The sequence below is a fragment of the Anas platyrhynchos genome, chromosome 4, assembly GCF_047663525.1.
Source record: "Anas platyrhynchos isolate ZD024472 breed Pekin duck chromosome 4, IASCAAS_PekinDuck_T2T, whole genome shotgun sequence".
Lineage (NCBI taxonomy): Eukaryota > Metazoa > Chordata > Aves > Anseriformes > Anatidae > Anas > Anas platyrhynchos.
Window position 1 is genome coordinate 15,194,348 of NC_092590.1, and position 16,075 is coordinate 15,210,422.

The following is a 16,075-nucleotide window of genomic DNA, read 5'->3' on the forward strand; positions in this document are numbered from 1 at the left end:
AGTGGGTATTTTATCTGTTGGAATTCTGTATGATTGCATGTTGCATTTTATTGTCTGTAGTTATTAAAAAAAAACCTTTCTCTTTGATTAGTGGCTTAGTACCCCTGCATAATGCCTGTTCTTATGGACACTACGAAGTGGCTGAACTCTTAGTGAGGCATGGTGCTTCTGTCAATGTAGCAGACCTGTGGAAATTCACTCCTCTACATGAAGCAGCTGCAAAAGGAAAATATGAAATCTGCAAACTGCTATTAAAAGTATGTGATCCGGAGTTCTTAAGTATGTCTTCAAATGTGTGTGTATTTTGTTGGTTTTTTTTTTTGCTGGAGATCAGAATCAAAGTTAATTACATCCAGTGAGTTCCTTATGGTTCTTTCAGTATTTTCATTGTACAGTTGTCAGATAGTTTGTGCAATGTCTGTTCACTTACAAAGAATCATCAGCATGGTTACTTTTTCTAGTAGGTTCGTTAACTTGCTCTGGCATGGATTGCTGCTATTAGCAAAGTGTGACAAGACTCTCAAACTGGAAAAAAAAATGAATTTGTTTAAAAAAAATACACAAACCCTTACCCTATTCATCCCTTTCTGAGACAGTTCATGCAGTTAAGCGAAACTTTGTAAATAGCTATGCAAGAGTGTGTTACGTAGCAGTAAATGAAAGTGGGTTTTATGTGGTCCTTGACATATAAAAGATTTTAAATTGTTAATGTATAATCTGTCAAGCTTCTGGAGGAAATGAAGATTAATGTACTATGGATTTGTTATAATCAGCAGAAGCTGTAAAACACATGAGATAATGCCAACATGTTTTCATGAATTTGAGAAATTTTTTAACATACGGTCGTAACCTATCTTGGGATGGTAAAAGAGGGTTCTAGAGTGGGTTTTCTTACCAATGCTCTTGCCTGGTGTAGCCCTGTGATTTCCTCTCAGAAGTTCAGCATTTAAAATATGAATAAGAATATGGGTAGTCATAAAAGGTTCTTCCCCTTGCACTGCGTTTTCTTTTACTGCTGCAAAGCCCCGCTGTTTCTCACCTATCTCATCAATTATTTCATTTGATTACCCAAAAAACATTTGGAGGGATAGCACATCAGCATGAAACACATCTGCAGTGGAAACCAGAAGGTATTCAGAAATACCTGTGGAGCTGGCACAGTGATGGCCCTGGTAGTACCACCTGAACACCAAAGTTAGCTCAAGCTATAGGAGCATTCATAACCTGCCAAGCATAGTGTTGCTTCATAGGCACTGGAGGTCTCTGGAGCTTTCTTACCATTTCATTGGGAACATGGCCATCTTTTATGTTCAACTTGAAGGGTCTTGAATGAATGTACCACAGGAAATACAGAAATGATGAAATCTTTCTTTTAGAAATCACTCTTGCACAAGAACTAATGTGCCCTTAAGATGACACCGTTTTGTAAAGGCTCTGGGTGTTCGTGGATACATGCTTACACTGCAGTTTACTCAGGGCTCCTACTGCTGTGTGTCTCAGGCCAGCTGGCGGTGCTGGCAGTTCTGCTGAGCTGTGGATGTTCAGGCCGACTTCTCCTGACTTGTGCTCTTTCTGTCCTGTTCTGCTTAAAGATTGAAACAGTAACATACAGACATTTCTGGAGAGACTTTCTTTTCAACACCTTGCTTTAAAATGATGCCTTTGTTTGCATCCTTGTCTTTGAAGGAGTCTGAGAAGATATTACCTCTTCACTTAGGTATTTATTCTGGGAAGTGTCTGAATACTTTCATTCTTAATATATTTAAAATTAAGGGATCTAAGTTTGAATTTGGGAGAAGCTATAGCAATTTTTTAAAGGCTTTGTGCAAAAAAAAAAAAAAGTTCATTTGCCAAAAGCACTAGAAATGTGGAGTTGTGCATAATCAGTACTGTCTCTTTCTGTCCCTTGCTGCTTACCCTTTTCACCCTGAACATTGCTGTAATCCTTGTAAGTACAAGGCAGTTAATTCCTTCTGCTCTCCCCATCCACAGTCATTCTCTGTGGGTCGTATTAGCACATCTTTGCCAGCATCACCAGTGAGAAATGACAGGGTAGACTCGCTGGTGGGGGTTAGACCACGGTGCTTGATTATTCTGAAGGAGCCAGCCAGAAAACTACAACACCAGCAGCTGCCTGTGCCTTAGCTGTATTTGTTTTTCCCACTGCTGCTGGCAGTGAAAGAGAAGAGAGCTGTCCTCCCACAAAATTGCACGTAGACGTGACTCATGCCATATGCTGTAGATGTTTGTTCCCCTCCTTACCCCATGTCCCAGTACTGTGTGACTATCAGTGACTGCTCTGCATGTTTTACTAGCACAGGTATGCTGCAACAGTCTGCCAAATCCACTTTCTCTACTGCTTTGCAGGACCTGTAAACTGCTTAAGACCTTGCTGTTACATAAAAGAAAGTGTAGAACTGAGTATTTTTCTATTTACTATCTCAAACAAGTGCCTTTCGATAGCAGCGTGGTGTTTAGTGACATGGCCTGACATCACAAGCTGGGGATAGCCCACTGAGGAAACAGGTGTGCAAACCAGTTTGAAGGAGTAGGGTAGGGCTGATACCAACAGGCAAAATACCAGCAGGTATTACCAGCAGGGCGAATACCAACAGGTATTTGCAATGTGAAGCTTTTCTTTAGCATCTTCCATGGCATTGGGATATGACTACATGCAGGGTGTGTTCCTGAAGCTGCTTCAGTTGCAAGAAGGACATTGGCAGCTCTCACAGAGCACTCCTGTTCCTGCCTGTGGACCTGAGATTCATACAGGTGTGCTGCAGACCAACACATTAGGCTTTAGCTCCTGAATTTATTGTATACAACTGTATAAATATGAACATAAGCAGTTACTACTTCATGATGACAGATTGGCAAAATCCCTCACTTCCTATCTGGTGCCACAAAATAATGATACGCTTACATGTCCTGCTCATGGCTGTGACAGTAGTATTCCACTTTGCTCTTTGCAGCATGGAGCTGATCCAACCAAAAAGAATCGAGATGGGAACACTCCTCTAGATTTGGTGAAAGAAGGAGACACAGATATCCAGGACTTGCTGCGAGGAGATGCTGCTTTGCTCGACGCTGCCAAGAAAGGGTGCCTGGCACGAGTGCAGAAGCTGTGTACTCAGGAAAATATCAATTGCAGAGACACCCAGGGAAGAAATTCAACTCCGCTACATCTTGCAGGTGGGTGACTTACCAGCTTTCACAGAATCAGAGAATGATTAAGATTGGAACGGACCTCTGGAAGTGATCTGCTCAAACTCCCCTGCTTAATCAGGAACACCTACAGCAGGTTGTCCAGGAGCATGTCCAGGTGGCTTTTGAAGATCTCCAAGGAGGGAGATTTTAGTTCAGTTTAGCTCTCGTAATACTCAGTTTCTTTTCTTGTGTCCTTTCTACAGCTGGATACAACAATTTGGAAGTAGCTGAATACCTTCTTGAGCACGGTGCTGACGTTAATGCCCAGGACAAAGGAGGATTAATACCCCTACATAATGCAGCATCCTATGGGGTAGGTACAGGTACTTTTGATTGTGAGCAGACCACCAGAGAACTCATAAAAAAAAAAAACCATTCAAAGCTGGTTATTTTGCAGTTGTTTTGCTGTGAACAAATTCAGCCTCTGATGGCATCAAATACTTGTTGGGCTAAGCTGCTATTGCGAACCCTGTTTGCAATCCTATAGATCTAACTAAACAGTACAGATTCAGGTTTAGCAGTTTGGAAAGATCACTAGAAGGTAACCTTTATGCAAGCAAGTGGATGTAAAGCATTGAGAAGTGTTAAATTTGGGGTGACTGCTGAAACAGGCAAGATCTCAAGTTGGTACTGAAAGACTTGTATGAAAGGAAGAGGGGATCATATCCAGGTGATGGCAGGGAAATGAAAGTCAGCTGGGCTCTGGCAGGGAGCTGCTGCCAAGCAGGACAGGCTAGGAGTCTACGGCTTGGAAGCTGCCATGTAGCACAACCCAAGGGTGCTATCAATCTATGGTAGAAGGAGGGTCAGCTTCCAAAACAGACAACGTTGAAGCTACCAAGTTTGCAGTATTAGTGTTGCCCTGGGACATATCTACTACAGTGGGGCTGCAATAGGTGATTCAAACCATTCTGGATGAGGCAGGCCCCCTTTTCTCCATCTGTGCATGTACCACTTGCACAGGTGCCTGATAGATTGCTTGTAAACATATGTTAATTGTGGTGAGGTGAGAAAGAAACATATTGTGAGCAGTTGTACAGAGATGGTGCATGAGAAGATCCCAGGAGCATGCTTACGGTTCGAGAGAGGACACAAAGCTCAAAAACCAGTGGTTTTGATGGTCTGATGATATGCTTTGTCCATTTCTTCATGACTGTGGAACAAGAAGAGCAAAATGTTGTAGAGGTGATGTTAATGGATACACAATTCACTTTCTTTGGAGAGCCACATGGAAAAAAGAAAAAGAAGCGCAGTGTTCACCTTGTTTCTAAGCAGAATGTATCAACAAAATACAGCCTGCATCGTTTGCATTGATTCTCTATGTCAGTCTGGGCTTCCAGTGTCCTAAAAAACAAAAAGTTCCAAATACTGGTTTAGAAATGCCATACAGAATGCTTTTATACTGCTGGGTCCTAATACCAAGCAATAATGTTCATCTGCATCTACCGTAAGTACTAAATGCCCAGGACATTGCTTAGATGTAGAGATACATTCTGATGCGAAGATGGTGCTCTTTTAGGGCACAGCAAACCAAAGCACATGTCCTAAGTGAAGGCAAAATGTTCCTTACTGGCACATGGCAATATTAGATTGATTCAAGCTGACAATCATACAAAAAACCATAATGCCAATCTCATTTGGTTGCCTTGCTTTTTGTCGGAAAAGCGAATGAGGCTGTTTTGATGCTCTTCTGTGTGCTTTTCCTGTGGTGCTCCACACTTCTGAGCTGTCATCAGCCCATTCAGATCTCTTTCATGGGAGGTAGAGAGGAGAAGAGTGCTGGTTTCAGACGTTCATTGCTGGCAGGTTTCACAGACTAAACCTTTTCCTCATCAAGTATTTTCTCTTCAGTTCTCCCACCTGGTGCTTCATTCAGCACGTCCTTCAATAGGGTTTCATGTCATGTGGCAGAGAAGACACAGGAACGGCGATTGCTTTAAAAGTCTGGAAGACAGGAAAAATAACGTCAGCAGTCTTTTCAAACCACAGTTATTCAGAGAGCAAGCTTTTTCCTGGAGCTGCTGAGAGTCACTTAATTGCTGTTGAGAGGGAGAATGAAATCCATTGGCAAAAGTATTTGTGCTTCTGCATACAAGTTGCATGTTTCATGCTGCTACCCACTCACTCTGACTACCTGCTTTTTTTTTTTTTTTCTAAGCTATATTCCACAAGTAATTTTAGTGGTCAAAGAGAGGAAGCAAATATTCTCCAGTTTTCTGTTTTCTTATTCCAACACAGGAAACTTGAGAGGTGGATATTGAAGGAAAAATGAGGTTGTAAGATCATTACTTTTATAGCCCCTGTAAAACAGCTGTCCCCTTACAACATACTCAGTTTTATCAATTACATTTCTCTCGCAAAATATGATTGGAGAAAGGACAAGTTTGTGTTGCCTTGGATGGGTTCAAGGTCCTGCAAGAAAGACAGTTCAGTAAAGCTCTGCATGCAGACATCTAAGTGGTGGCTCAGCAGTATCCCACATTGGTGTTTAGAGCTTCTAGAGTTGTATCACAAATGTTGCAGCACCATAAATTTGTGTTTCCAGTTCAAATCTCTACAAATGTTTTGAAAGCTAATTCTGTAGATGTTATACTGGATAATGTATCAGGTCTGATCCTGCAGCTGGCACGTCCTGCTTAGCATGTACTTTGGGTGATTCAGCACAAATGTAATTCTGTGCCTCTGCTTGATCCCATATGTTTTATCAGTATCGTGTTGATTAAGGTGTTCTTGTGTTTTCTAGCACGTGGATATTGCAGCGTTGTTGATCAAGTACAATACGTGTGTAAATGCAACAGATAAGTGGGCGTTCACACCATTGCATGAAGCAGCCCAAAAAGGAAGGACGCAGCTCTGTGCTCTGCTGTTAGCTCATGGAGCAGATCCAACCATGAAGAATCAAGAGGGTCAGACACCACTAGACCTGGCTACAGTAAGTTCTCCTTGGAGTGCTAGCTGCAGACTACTCTGGCTGATTTGCTCTGCAGATTAAATGGATTTCTGTGCCTCCATGGCATCAGTGGTCCTCAGTTTTCACTGTGTTGAGGTAGAAGGGAATGAACATTTCCACGATGTGTGTGTTTGTGATTTCTTTTACCCACGGGTCCAGTCTGTTTTCTTTAGCTGAGCCTTTAACATGGTTTGAGACTTAAGGTTCACTCCTGGGAGCTCTTTTCTCGTTGCTAGAAGTAAAGCTATCTGAAATGTCCCCAGTGACAGTCAGTCTGTGTACTGTTTGTAATAATTTCTTTGAACCCAGAAGGAAAATGAGATGAGGCAGAATGGGGTCATTTAGAGGATGATCATGTTCAGTGCCTGCATATTACCTCCATTATTTTTTTTAAAGAACTCCAAAACAACATCCTAAGATTTGTGGGTGGCTGTCAAACCTCTCCTAAAACTGGCACCCAAAATTTTCTTGTTAGTGGTGGCAGTGGCAGCTGGTTAGAAAGCCTAGTAAGGTTGTGTGAATTTGTATGTCCCAGCTTAAACATTATTAATGGAATCGATGCTGCAACCAAATTGGATGCTGTGGCCAGTTCATGTGCAAGAATCTTTTAAAGGATATTGATTCATTTAGGCGGAGTTCAAGGTAAATCCTCCAGAATAATCTGAGCTCTGGGAAACTTGGTTTGTGATGAGAGATGCAGGAAACCTATTTGATTTCTCTGTGAGAAAGTGAAGGTATTCTTAATCATGTGCTGTGAGGACCTGCAAAGAGGAAATTCCTGAAGAATGAGGGTCCGGCTTAATGTAGTCAACAAAGACATTTTGCAATCCAATTTTAGCCAAGTTTATACTTGTCCTGTAGCCCCTGTCTTTTTTGTTTGTTTGTTTGTTTGTTTAAACACTGTAAGAGGTTATTGTAGCAAATATTACATTGCTATAATATTCTATGGGAGCAGTGGAGTTTTTCCATTGAAATTTTGATCCAGTGCAAAATGCTCGACCAGTAATTGAGACCAACAGAGAAATTGAGGTGGCGTTGCACAGCCTAGGTTGCAGAGGATTTCTGATGAAGTTGCTGCATTGCTATTCCTGGCTTTAACACCTGTGAAGTCACTCTGCCAGAAGGGAAATTAGATGAACTTTCTTACTCAGATTTAGAAATGGAGAACGCAATTCACATGTCTGAGCGATGAATCAGAATGTTCTTGCAACCATCAATTCGCATGTTACAAAAATTGGCAATTTTATTTTTAACTGGGGGAACAGAGTGATCAATTTTAAAAAAATAAAATAAAAAAAAGAAGAAGAAGAAAAACTCTTTGCAGAGGTCAGTGACCTGTGGTATAACAGCACCTCACGTTGAATGATTTTGTGTTTTTCAGGCTGATGATATCCGAGCTTTGCTGATAGATGCGATGCCTCCAGAAGCTTTGCCTACGTGCTTTAAGCCTCAAGCTACTGTTGTTAGTGCCTCCCTGATCTCACCGGCATCTACACCATCCTGCCTCTCTGCTGCCAGCAGTATAGATAACCTCACTGGGCCGCTGGCAGAACTAGCAGTAGGAGGGCCATCAAATGCTGGCGATGGAGCAGCAGGAACTGAAAGGAAGGAGGGAGAAGGTGCATTTGCTGCTGGACAACTTTGCATTGCCAGAAGTACAGTAGTTTAGATTCACAACAGCTCTTGCTCTATCTGAAAAGTATTTCTGATTAGCCAGAAAATACTTCACCGCCTGAACTGTTGTCCACGTTGTAAAGTGTCTGATGCTTGTTTTCGTGTGCTCTGTCAGGAACGTTGTTGGCTATTCATCTGTTTGCTATTGGTGATTAGGTCTGAGTACAAAGGCAGGTCTTATTAGGTCCCCAGATGTATGTTGTTGATTTTATCCAGAAAATCCAAGGAAAATTAATTTGATGACAGAATTATGATTGTGAAAGCTGGGGGATTTCATTAAGGCTTTTTTAAACCTTCTGATTAGTAATCTAGAATACGTGATCTGGCTGATTACATATAGCAAAAACACACCCAGTCTTCCTTTCCTTCTCCTTGCAATATGTACCTCTGCCACAGATCATTTGTGCTTTTTAATATTTCATTCTGAGGGAAGGAATAGTGATGAGCTTTGCCCAGACTTCTCACCCAATGGAAGTGATTTATTTCTTATTGACACAGAAAAGTTAATTGCACAAAAAATCAGACTGGAATTTTAAGAAAAAGTGATGGTTTATTTGTTTGTTTATTTGAATTCGGGCGGTTGGGATAAAATGACTTATTTTTCTTATTACAGTTTCTGGTCTTGACATGAACATCACCCAGTTCCTGAAAAGCCTGGGTCTTGAACACCTTCGGGACATCTTTGAGACAGAACAGGTAAGTGGCAAGTGTTTTTTGTGTTTTAAAGATAGACTAAGCTAATAAATAAACCTTATCCCTAATTTAAAAAGAATTGGCAAATGCTTTTCAATGAAGTAGAGATGAAAATCTCTGGCTGTTTGATTCAGGTATCAGCGGTTTTCACTTTCTTAAAAAAAAGATGACTGCCAGTTTCTCAAGGTTACATTGCTTCAAGGTATTTGAGACCTATTCTTATGTGCTGTTTCTTAGATTTAAAGTATTACAGTTCAGTAGATTTTTTGTGTGAACAAGATGGACAGACACTGGTAGAAGTGAAAGGTACAAGTGCAGCAGACTGGATTTGATTAAGATCTTGCCCTGCTAGTAAGATTTAATAATGCAATCAGATTCATTATTTTGAAACTGTTTAGCTCCTCTTGTAGGTTTTTCTTTCTGGTGAAAGTAAGCTTATCATCCCAAGCACTGCACTACCTTCATGTACACCTCAACTTGGCTCTAGCCTAACATCCATATTGGGTCTGTGCTGGTGCTGTCTAACACCTGTGTGTTTTCTGTATTTTTTTTAATGTTGTGCATGTGATGAATGTCTTCAGAGGCTTTTCCACAGCAATCTCATTAGAGGTGTTTCTGCTCAGTTGGACAGATGCTTAGGGTAACTGTAATTCCTTGCTTGAATTGCTTTCCTTTGGATTAGTGATACTCAGTTTGTAGTGTTGATGTCTGCAAGTCCAGTTGTGCTAACGATCTACCTGCTTTTGAACCAAGTTGTATGGGTTCCCATTATCTGCTGAGCTTCCAATCCCAGTTTAGTGTGTAAATTTGGAAGTAGACTTTATACAGTTATCTCCTTCACATTAAATCTTTTCATGTTTCACAGAATCACCTTGGCACAGAATTGCTTTTTAGCAATAAAAACGTGTATTTCACCTAGTGATTATTTCCTGCTCTTTTTGACTTAAAAAAAAAGTTTATCTGACAGCACATTTTATTACCTTTCTGCTTCCATCAGTAATCTCCATGACCTTGACATTTAACACCGTGTATATTACAACAGAATAGTCGTGCCTGTCCTCACAACACTACTTCCCAGAGTAGTGGAATACTTGAGCATGATTTGGCATGGCAGACTCTCTGGCTTAATGCACATGTGGGTATCTATACTCACAGTAACAGTGTACACCATAGCACACTGATGTGAAACAAGTTTAACATTTATTAGTAAACATATAGAATATTTGTTTCTGTATGTGTAGTGAAAATTTGGAACTACACAAGAAGGTGAGACCTTGAATGCTTCAGAAATATTCTCGTGATTTGACTTGTCCTAGCACCTCCATGCATCCTGTTTCTACATAAGCAAAAATGCTTTTAACAAGCTCCTGTGAAAACCATCTCTTGTTAATTGCCATAAGAGAAGTAAAGGTTCTACAAAAATTTGGGCTGGAGCTGCTGCGTATGGTCTTGTGATAGGGAGAGGCTTGCCAGAAGGTGGCAGCAATAAGGAGAGCAGTAAAACATATATATATATACATGTATATACACACTGTCTTGGTTGAAGCATGAATACACTCTGTTTTCTGAACTGATGTATCCTTAGCCTTGGGAATCCGACAGGTGATTTGTGATTTTTGTGGTCTTTCACCTTTTCAGATAACCCTGGATGTGTTGGCAGACATGGGACACGAGGAGCTTAAAGAAATAGGAATTAATGCCTATGGACACCGCCACAAATTGATTAAAGGTGTGGAGAGACTTCTAGGAGGCCAGCAAGGTAAATATGATGTTTTCACTTGTTAGTCTAATTGTAGCATAGAACAGGCTTCCAGCAGTCATCTTCTGTAAATGGAGGCTTCAGTACCAGGGACTGAAAGAATCTGGGTTTGGGAAAAATAAACTGGCTGATAAGCCTGATGGTTTGGTGGCTTGTGACAGATAAAGAGTATATTGGGTTGATAAAGGATGGAGTGACTGCTTGTCTTCCCAGAGAATGGACACCTCTGAGGGAGCTGTGGAAGCTGTGACCATTTACAGGGACCCTGTTTGACCAAGGAGGGAACTTTTGGGTTGAATTGCCCTACGTACCTACCCACAGACTGGCTGTATCCTGAAGCGCAGGCTTGATGGATTTCTTTGTTGCCCCATACTTCTCAGATGCTTCTCTCAAAAACACAGAGGAAAATCCAGTTGTCAGACATGCATTTTCCTTCTCTGTTTTAAGACTTTTTTTTTGCTGCTAGCAAAAGTGCTTTATCTTTTCAGGGTTATGTTTCTGCTTTGTGCTTATTTTGCATTTCCTGCTATATTGGGGTTATATAAGCAGAAAAATGATGATGCTGGATAGAAAAAAGTCTAGTATTGTTTTCTCCTGATGATTTTTACTCCTTTAATTTCTTCTCTTTGTAGGCACCAATCCTTATTTAACTTTCCACTGCGTGAGTCAGGGGACCATTCTCCTTGACCTTGCTCCTGATGATAAGGAGTATCAGTCCGTTGAAGAGGAGGTATTGAAAATATCTTTCTTAGTGGCATTTTTCTCTTCACCTAATCCTTAGAGCTAAAGCATGCAACACATGTTGAAAGTGATAAAATATGTTTTGGTGAATTGCATAGATCTGACATGGAGTTTAGAGCATTTTTGTTTGTTTGTTTTAATTTATACTGATTATGGATTTTTTTTTGCTGTTTCTTGCCTTTTTCTTTCTTTCTTTATTTTTTTTTAATAAGCGGTGTGGTTGCTCGCTTACTGCTATCATAATTTTGCTTTGTTCATGTTGTGTTTTGGGTGTCATCTCATAGCTAAGGTTTCCACAGTTTGCCAGAGAAAGTCAGGCTGTGGGTGAAGACTGTGGGAGATGAAGGCTTCACAAGCTTCTAGGAATTCTCTGTGCTCAGGCTCTGTCTGCAGACAGACTGAACAACCTTTTTTTTCTGGTCTCAGTGGTTTACTTAACCTGTAACACAGATAAACATCTCTTGGGTAATTGAGAGTTGACTATAATTTTATCCAGCCCCCCGCACACTTTTATTTAAGTAAAAGCAGATACCATTTTGAAAGAAAAAGCATAACAGAAAAGAGAATTTCTGAAGAGTTGTGTTTGAAGGAAATGTTTTATTGTGCATTCATTGTTTATGTGTAGTGTTCCTACATTATAACACGGAAACGTTTGGAGTTTTTTTAAAAAGTCTGGATGCTCAGGGTTGCTGCCATCTTACCATGGAATATTTTTCATTAGTAACTCTGCAATCTGGAGTCTGTGCAGATTTTTAGTGTAAACGTGTGTGACAGAAAGTGTCATGTGTTTACCAGAGTAAATTGCGATGTTTATTTGAGTTGTTACTAAAGGTTTTTGCTGTAACTATAAATACCTCTGGAAAAAAAAATAAAACTGTTGAAATTCTCGGGAGCTGCTATTGACATCAGAAAATTTATAGTGCAAGCCTTTTCCTACCACTAAGAAATAGGGACTGTACACTAGAAGCAATGAATATTAACCCTAGAACATAAACACTAGACACTGTGCAGTAGAAACATTTGGTATTACTTCAAAATGATCATCTTGTATGTGCATTGCTTTATAATTTTCTTCTAATCTAAAGGAGGTTTAGATTAGGTTTCCATTTGTATCTGATTTTGATAGGAAGTGCCAATATTCTTCTCTTTCCTATCTAGATTACAATTATACAGTCTTTTTAATAGAAACATCCAACTTCTCAGACAATATTGTGGAATTGTGTAGTGTGTTGACTGCCTGAGAAATAAGGGAGTATCTCAGTTTAAAATTGATGTCTTTTTTTGACACCTTTTAGCTCATTTTCAACCAAGATAGTCTGTTGCTGCCAGTAACATATTAAGATACTGCATGAATATCTTGCGTTGCTGGCAAGCGTTGTGTGCCAAACATTCAGTTATGTTTATTTATGTAGATGCAAAGCACAATCCGGGAGCACAGGGATGGTGGAAATGCTGGTGGGATCTTCAACAGGTACAATGTCATCAGGGTAAGTTTCAAAGCCTCCTAATTCTATTTAGTAAAATAAGTTGGAACTTACGCGGGCACACAGAATCAGATCAGCCTTTTATATTTGAAGTTCTTTGTTAATATAATATTCAGATAAAGAGCTAAAGCAAGCACCAAGTACTAAAATGACTGATTGTGTGCTTGGCACATGGAGTGAGGAAGAAGCGTCCTCGTGCTGTTAAAGGAGCCTGAGGAAATGATATTGAAGATAAAAACTCTGAAGAACCTAACTTACGTTTCACAGCCCGATTTAATTTTAGTCTATCACTCCTGTATTTGACTTTGCAGCATGGATTTTTTCCCAGGCTATCTTTTACTTCCTTTTTAAAGTATGTTTTGGGGTAGGGGGAAAGGATGAATATGACTTTTTACTAAGAGTTCCTATCACCCTTGTGCTACTTTGGATCTCAGCACATTGTTCTTTGCCCCTGCCAACTAGAAAAATACTGGTTTGCAAGCACTGATATCTCAGAAAACGGAGTGTAAACATTCGAAGGGGAAAGTACACTATTGGATTCCTTTTTTCTTTTTTTTTTTTTGCTTTTTGCTGTGCTTTGGGGGGAAGTGAGGGGAAATCAGAACAGAAAGCTCCCAAGCTCCAGGAAATCCTTGCTACATAGCTGTTTGAAAAGTGAGCTTGTACAGAGCTTTTGCAACTTAGCACAGGAGATCATACATCCTGACATTGAAACAAGCTCTGTCCACCCTGCTCCCAGTCCTTTACAAAAAACACGGTGATATTAAAGCATGTGGTTGAAACTATATTTCAAGATAAATTGAACATCTTGAAATATAGTTTCCAATATTCACACTTCTCCTTTCCTCAAGAGTTGTCATTTCATGAACATTAAACCTAAACCAGACAGCCAGCCTCAAAAAGCTATCTCAGTTCAACAGAGGCCAAAGCAGGGAGGGAAGAATTGCAGGCATTCTGTAGTTCTTGGTGGTATTGCACTCTCTGAGGGGTGAAGCGCTAAAGCCTTCCTTAAACCTGACAACTGAAGCTGCAATACACAATAGATTGAATATCTGAGCATGCGTTGCTGACTTGGTTTAAAGATTTTAGCCTTATATGCAGAACAGATGTTGTTTTTTCTCATACCATTTATGTATCTTACTGAGAGTTTCCCTGTAGAATTTCTGCAAACTCTGTGAAACTGTACTTCGTTTCGTTTCAATCGTATGCTTAGACCTGTTGTACCACTGCAGATTCAAAAAGTCGTGAACAAGAAGCTGCGGGAGAGATTCTGTCACCGACAGAAGGAGGTCTCAGAAGAGAATCACAACCACCACAATGAGCGCATGTTGTTTCATGGTAATGAAGTGATATCTATTTGTATGTGCTGGTATTAAAAGAAAAAAAAAAAAGGCAGAAGCATACAAGAACCAACTGGCAATGTTAATATGGCTGTCCACCATCCTGTACAGTAATTGTATTTCTATATTCATAATGCAAGGGTGAGGGATGGTAGAAGCAGTCTGTGTGGTTACTGCAATCCCAAAAGGCACACCAAAAAAAAAATAATATTTCAAAAGCAGTATCTCAATCATTTCCATTAAAGCTGCTGGTAACTACTGGGAGGATGATACATTGCTGGGAGAAAGATGGTATCATCTAAAAGAGAGAAGCACCACACAGTAAAATACATTTTACCCTGGCATTTCAGGCCGTTGTTTGGGAAAGGAATCAAAACTAACCATGAGTTTGAGCAATGTGTTCTCTAGAACCATCTAGAGTGCCTGCAAATGACAGCTGCCTGAGAGTCCTCCTGCCCTAGATCCTTCTCTAATTCTGTGCAGGAAACTGTTTTTGTGTGTGATTGTCCTGATAAACTTGCCCCATCTTAGTGAGTACTGACTGATGGAGAAGATGTGCACTGACAAGATAAATGGTGCTGAAATTTGAGGTGGGGGGGGAAGTTACTTAATGAGGCCTGTAAAATGAGTAAGACATGAGTCACACGTGGTATTTTGGTATATAACAGTAAATCCCACACATCACTGCATCCTGCTGGGTATCGCCTCCTTCCAGCTGACTGGGTACACTTTCCGGTATTTAATGGTCTATTTGAGGCAGAAAAAGCTCCTCTTGACACAGAGTCCAGTATTACTACTTAACAAATATTGAGTGATAACACATCCTTTTGTGTATTCTAGGGTCTCCTTTTATTAATGCAATAATTCACAAAGGATTTGATGAAAGACATGCATACATTGGAGGAATGTTTGGAGCTGGGATTTACTTTGCAGAGAACTCCTCAAAAAGCAACCAATACGTGTACGGGATAGGGGGAGGCACAGGCTGTCCCACACACAAAGACAGGTCCTGTTACATCTGCCACAGGTATGTCTCCAGCAGGGTTCCCTATAGGTAACTCTGGCTGTCCTGTTCTTTATGATCCTGACACAGGATGAATTGCAGGGAAAAAATAGCCACTCGAGCTAGGTCATGGCAGGAAAAATACAGCTTTCCATTTGTCAAGGCCAGGGAAAGAAAAGAAAGATGTAAATGCAGCAAGTCCCACAGAAAGGTCAAAGTGAGTGTAAATCAAAGTGAATTGCGGCTCAGGAAAGAGGCTTGAAATATCAATTTTGGAAATGAAGACTCAGGCAAAAAGAGCAATTAAAGTCCAGGCACTCTCAGAAGAAAAAAGCAGTGCAAAGTGGATCAGATAATTTTGAAGGTGGTGACCAGGACTTAATCACAGCTTTGTTTTATTTTGTACTGCAGTAGATCAATGTGCTCTTTGACACACTCGTCCTCATCCTACTGGTTTGAACACAGAATTTCAGCTTCTTGCTACAGCTGTATAGAAAATGAACGAGAGCAAGCCTCATACAACGACTAGACAAAGCGTGTGTTTTCCTTTCTGCATGTCAAGAAATAATGTTTATGGTACAGCCTTAGAACTGGCTTCTGAAATAGTTTCTACAAAAGCACTTGAGAAATTAATTGCAACAAAATAAAAGTCTGAAATCACTCTGGAAGCATACATCTCGCAGTAAGATATTTTAACGCAGTGTTTTCTTCTTTCTTTTTAGACAAATGCTCTTCTGTAGAGTGACCCTTGGGAAATCCTTTCTTCAGTTCAGTACAATGAAGATGGCTCATGCCCCTCCAGGGCACCATTCTGTTATTGGCAGGCCAAGTGTGAATGGACTTGCATATGCTGAATACGTTATCTATAGAGGAGAACAGGTGGGTGAGTTAGCAAGGACTGGGTTTGTGAAAGTGCAAAGATCTTCAGGTTGGAGAAGGGATGTGATTTATTCCTATGCTGGATGAGTTGTGTTAAATTGATTGATTGGATTTTTTCACTTAAATGCAAAAAGTAAGCAGTGAACTGTATCGAAACAATTGCTATGCCTTTCCACTGAGCTGCTCCGATTTACATCTGGTAGAATGGCCTAATTCCTCCTCTGCAGCACTGATAGATTCTATTAAGAGAGAGAGCACTGAGTCTTCCATTGTATTAAACTGGCATTTCATGCAGTAGCAAGAACACGTGCGTTTCTGGGGCTCTTACAGATAGTGAGTATTCTG

At 40.4% G+C, this 16,075-nt stretch overlaps 1 protein-coding gene across 2 annotated transcripts in view; it reads left to right on the plus strand.

Annotated features, from left to right (window-relative positions):
• The window catches only part of TNKS (tankyrase), a 100,886-nt gene that overhangs the window by 79,047 nt on the left and 5,764 nt on the right, over window positions 1-16,075 (plus strand). The window contains exons 15-26 of one of the 2 annotated variants that reach the window (XM_072037055.1): window positions 92-257; window positions 2,973-3,192; window positions 3,411-3,520; window positions 5,951-6,139; window positions 7,539-7,812; window positions 8,445-8,527; window positions 10,163-10,283; window positions 10,916-11,013; window positions 12,437-12,511; window positions 13,741-13,846; window positions 14,689-14,875; window positions 15,574-15,730. In XM_072037055.1, coding sequence (XP_071893156.1) covers window positions 92-257; window positions 2,973-3,192; window positions 3,411-3,520; window positions 5,951-6,139; window positions 7,539-7,812; window positions 8,445-8,527; window positions 10,163-10,283; window positions 10,916-11,013; window positions 12,437-12,511; window positions 13,741-13,846; window positions 14,689-14,875; window positions 15,574-15,730 — 1,786 coding nt within the window. The remainder of the gene's footprint in view (window positions 1-91; window positions 258-2,972; window positions 3,193-3,410; window positions 3,521-5,950; window positions 6,140-7,538; window positions 7,813-8,444; window positions 8,528-10,162; window positions 10,284-10,915; window positions 11,014-12,436; window positions 12,512-13,740; window positions 13,847-14,688; window positions 14,876-15,573; window positions 15,731-16,075) is intronic. The other variant, XM_027455879.3, reaches the window with a different exon arrangement.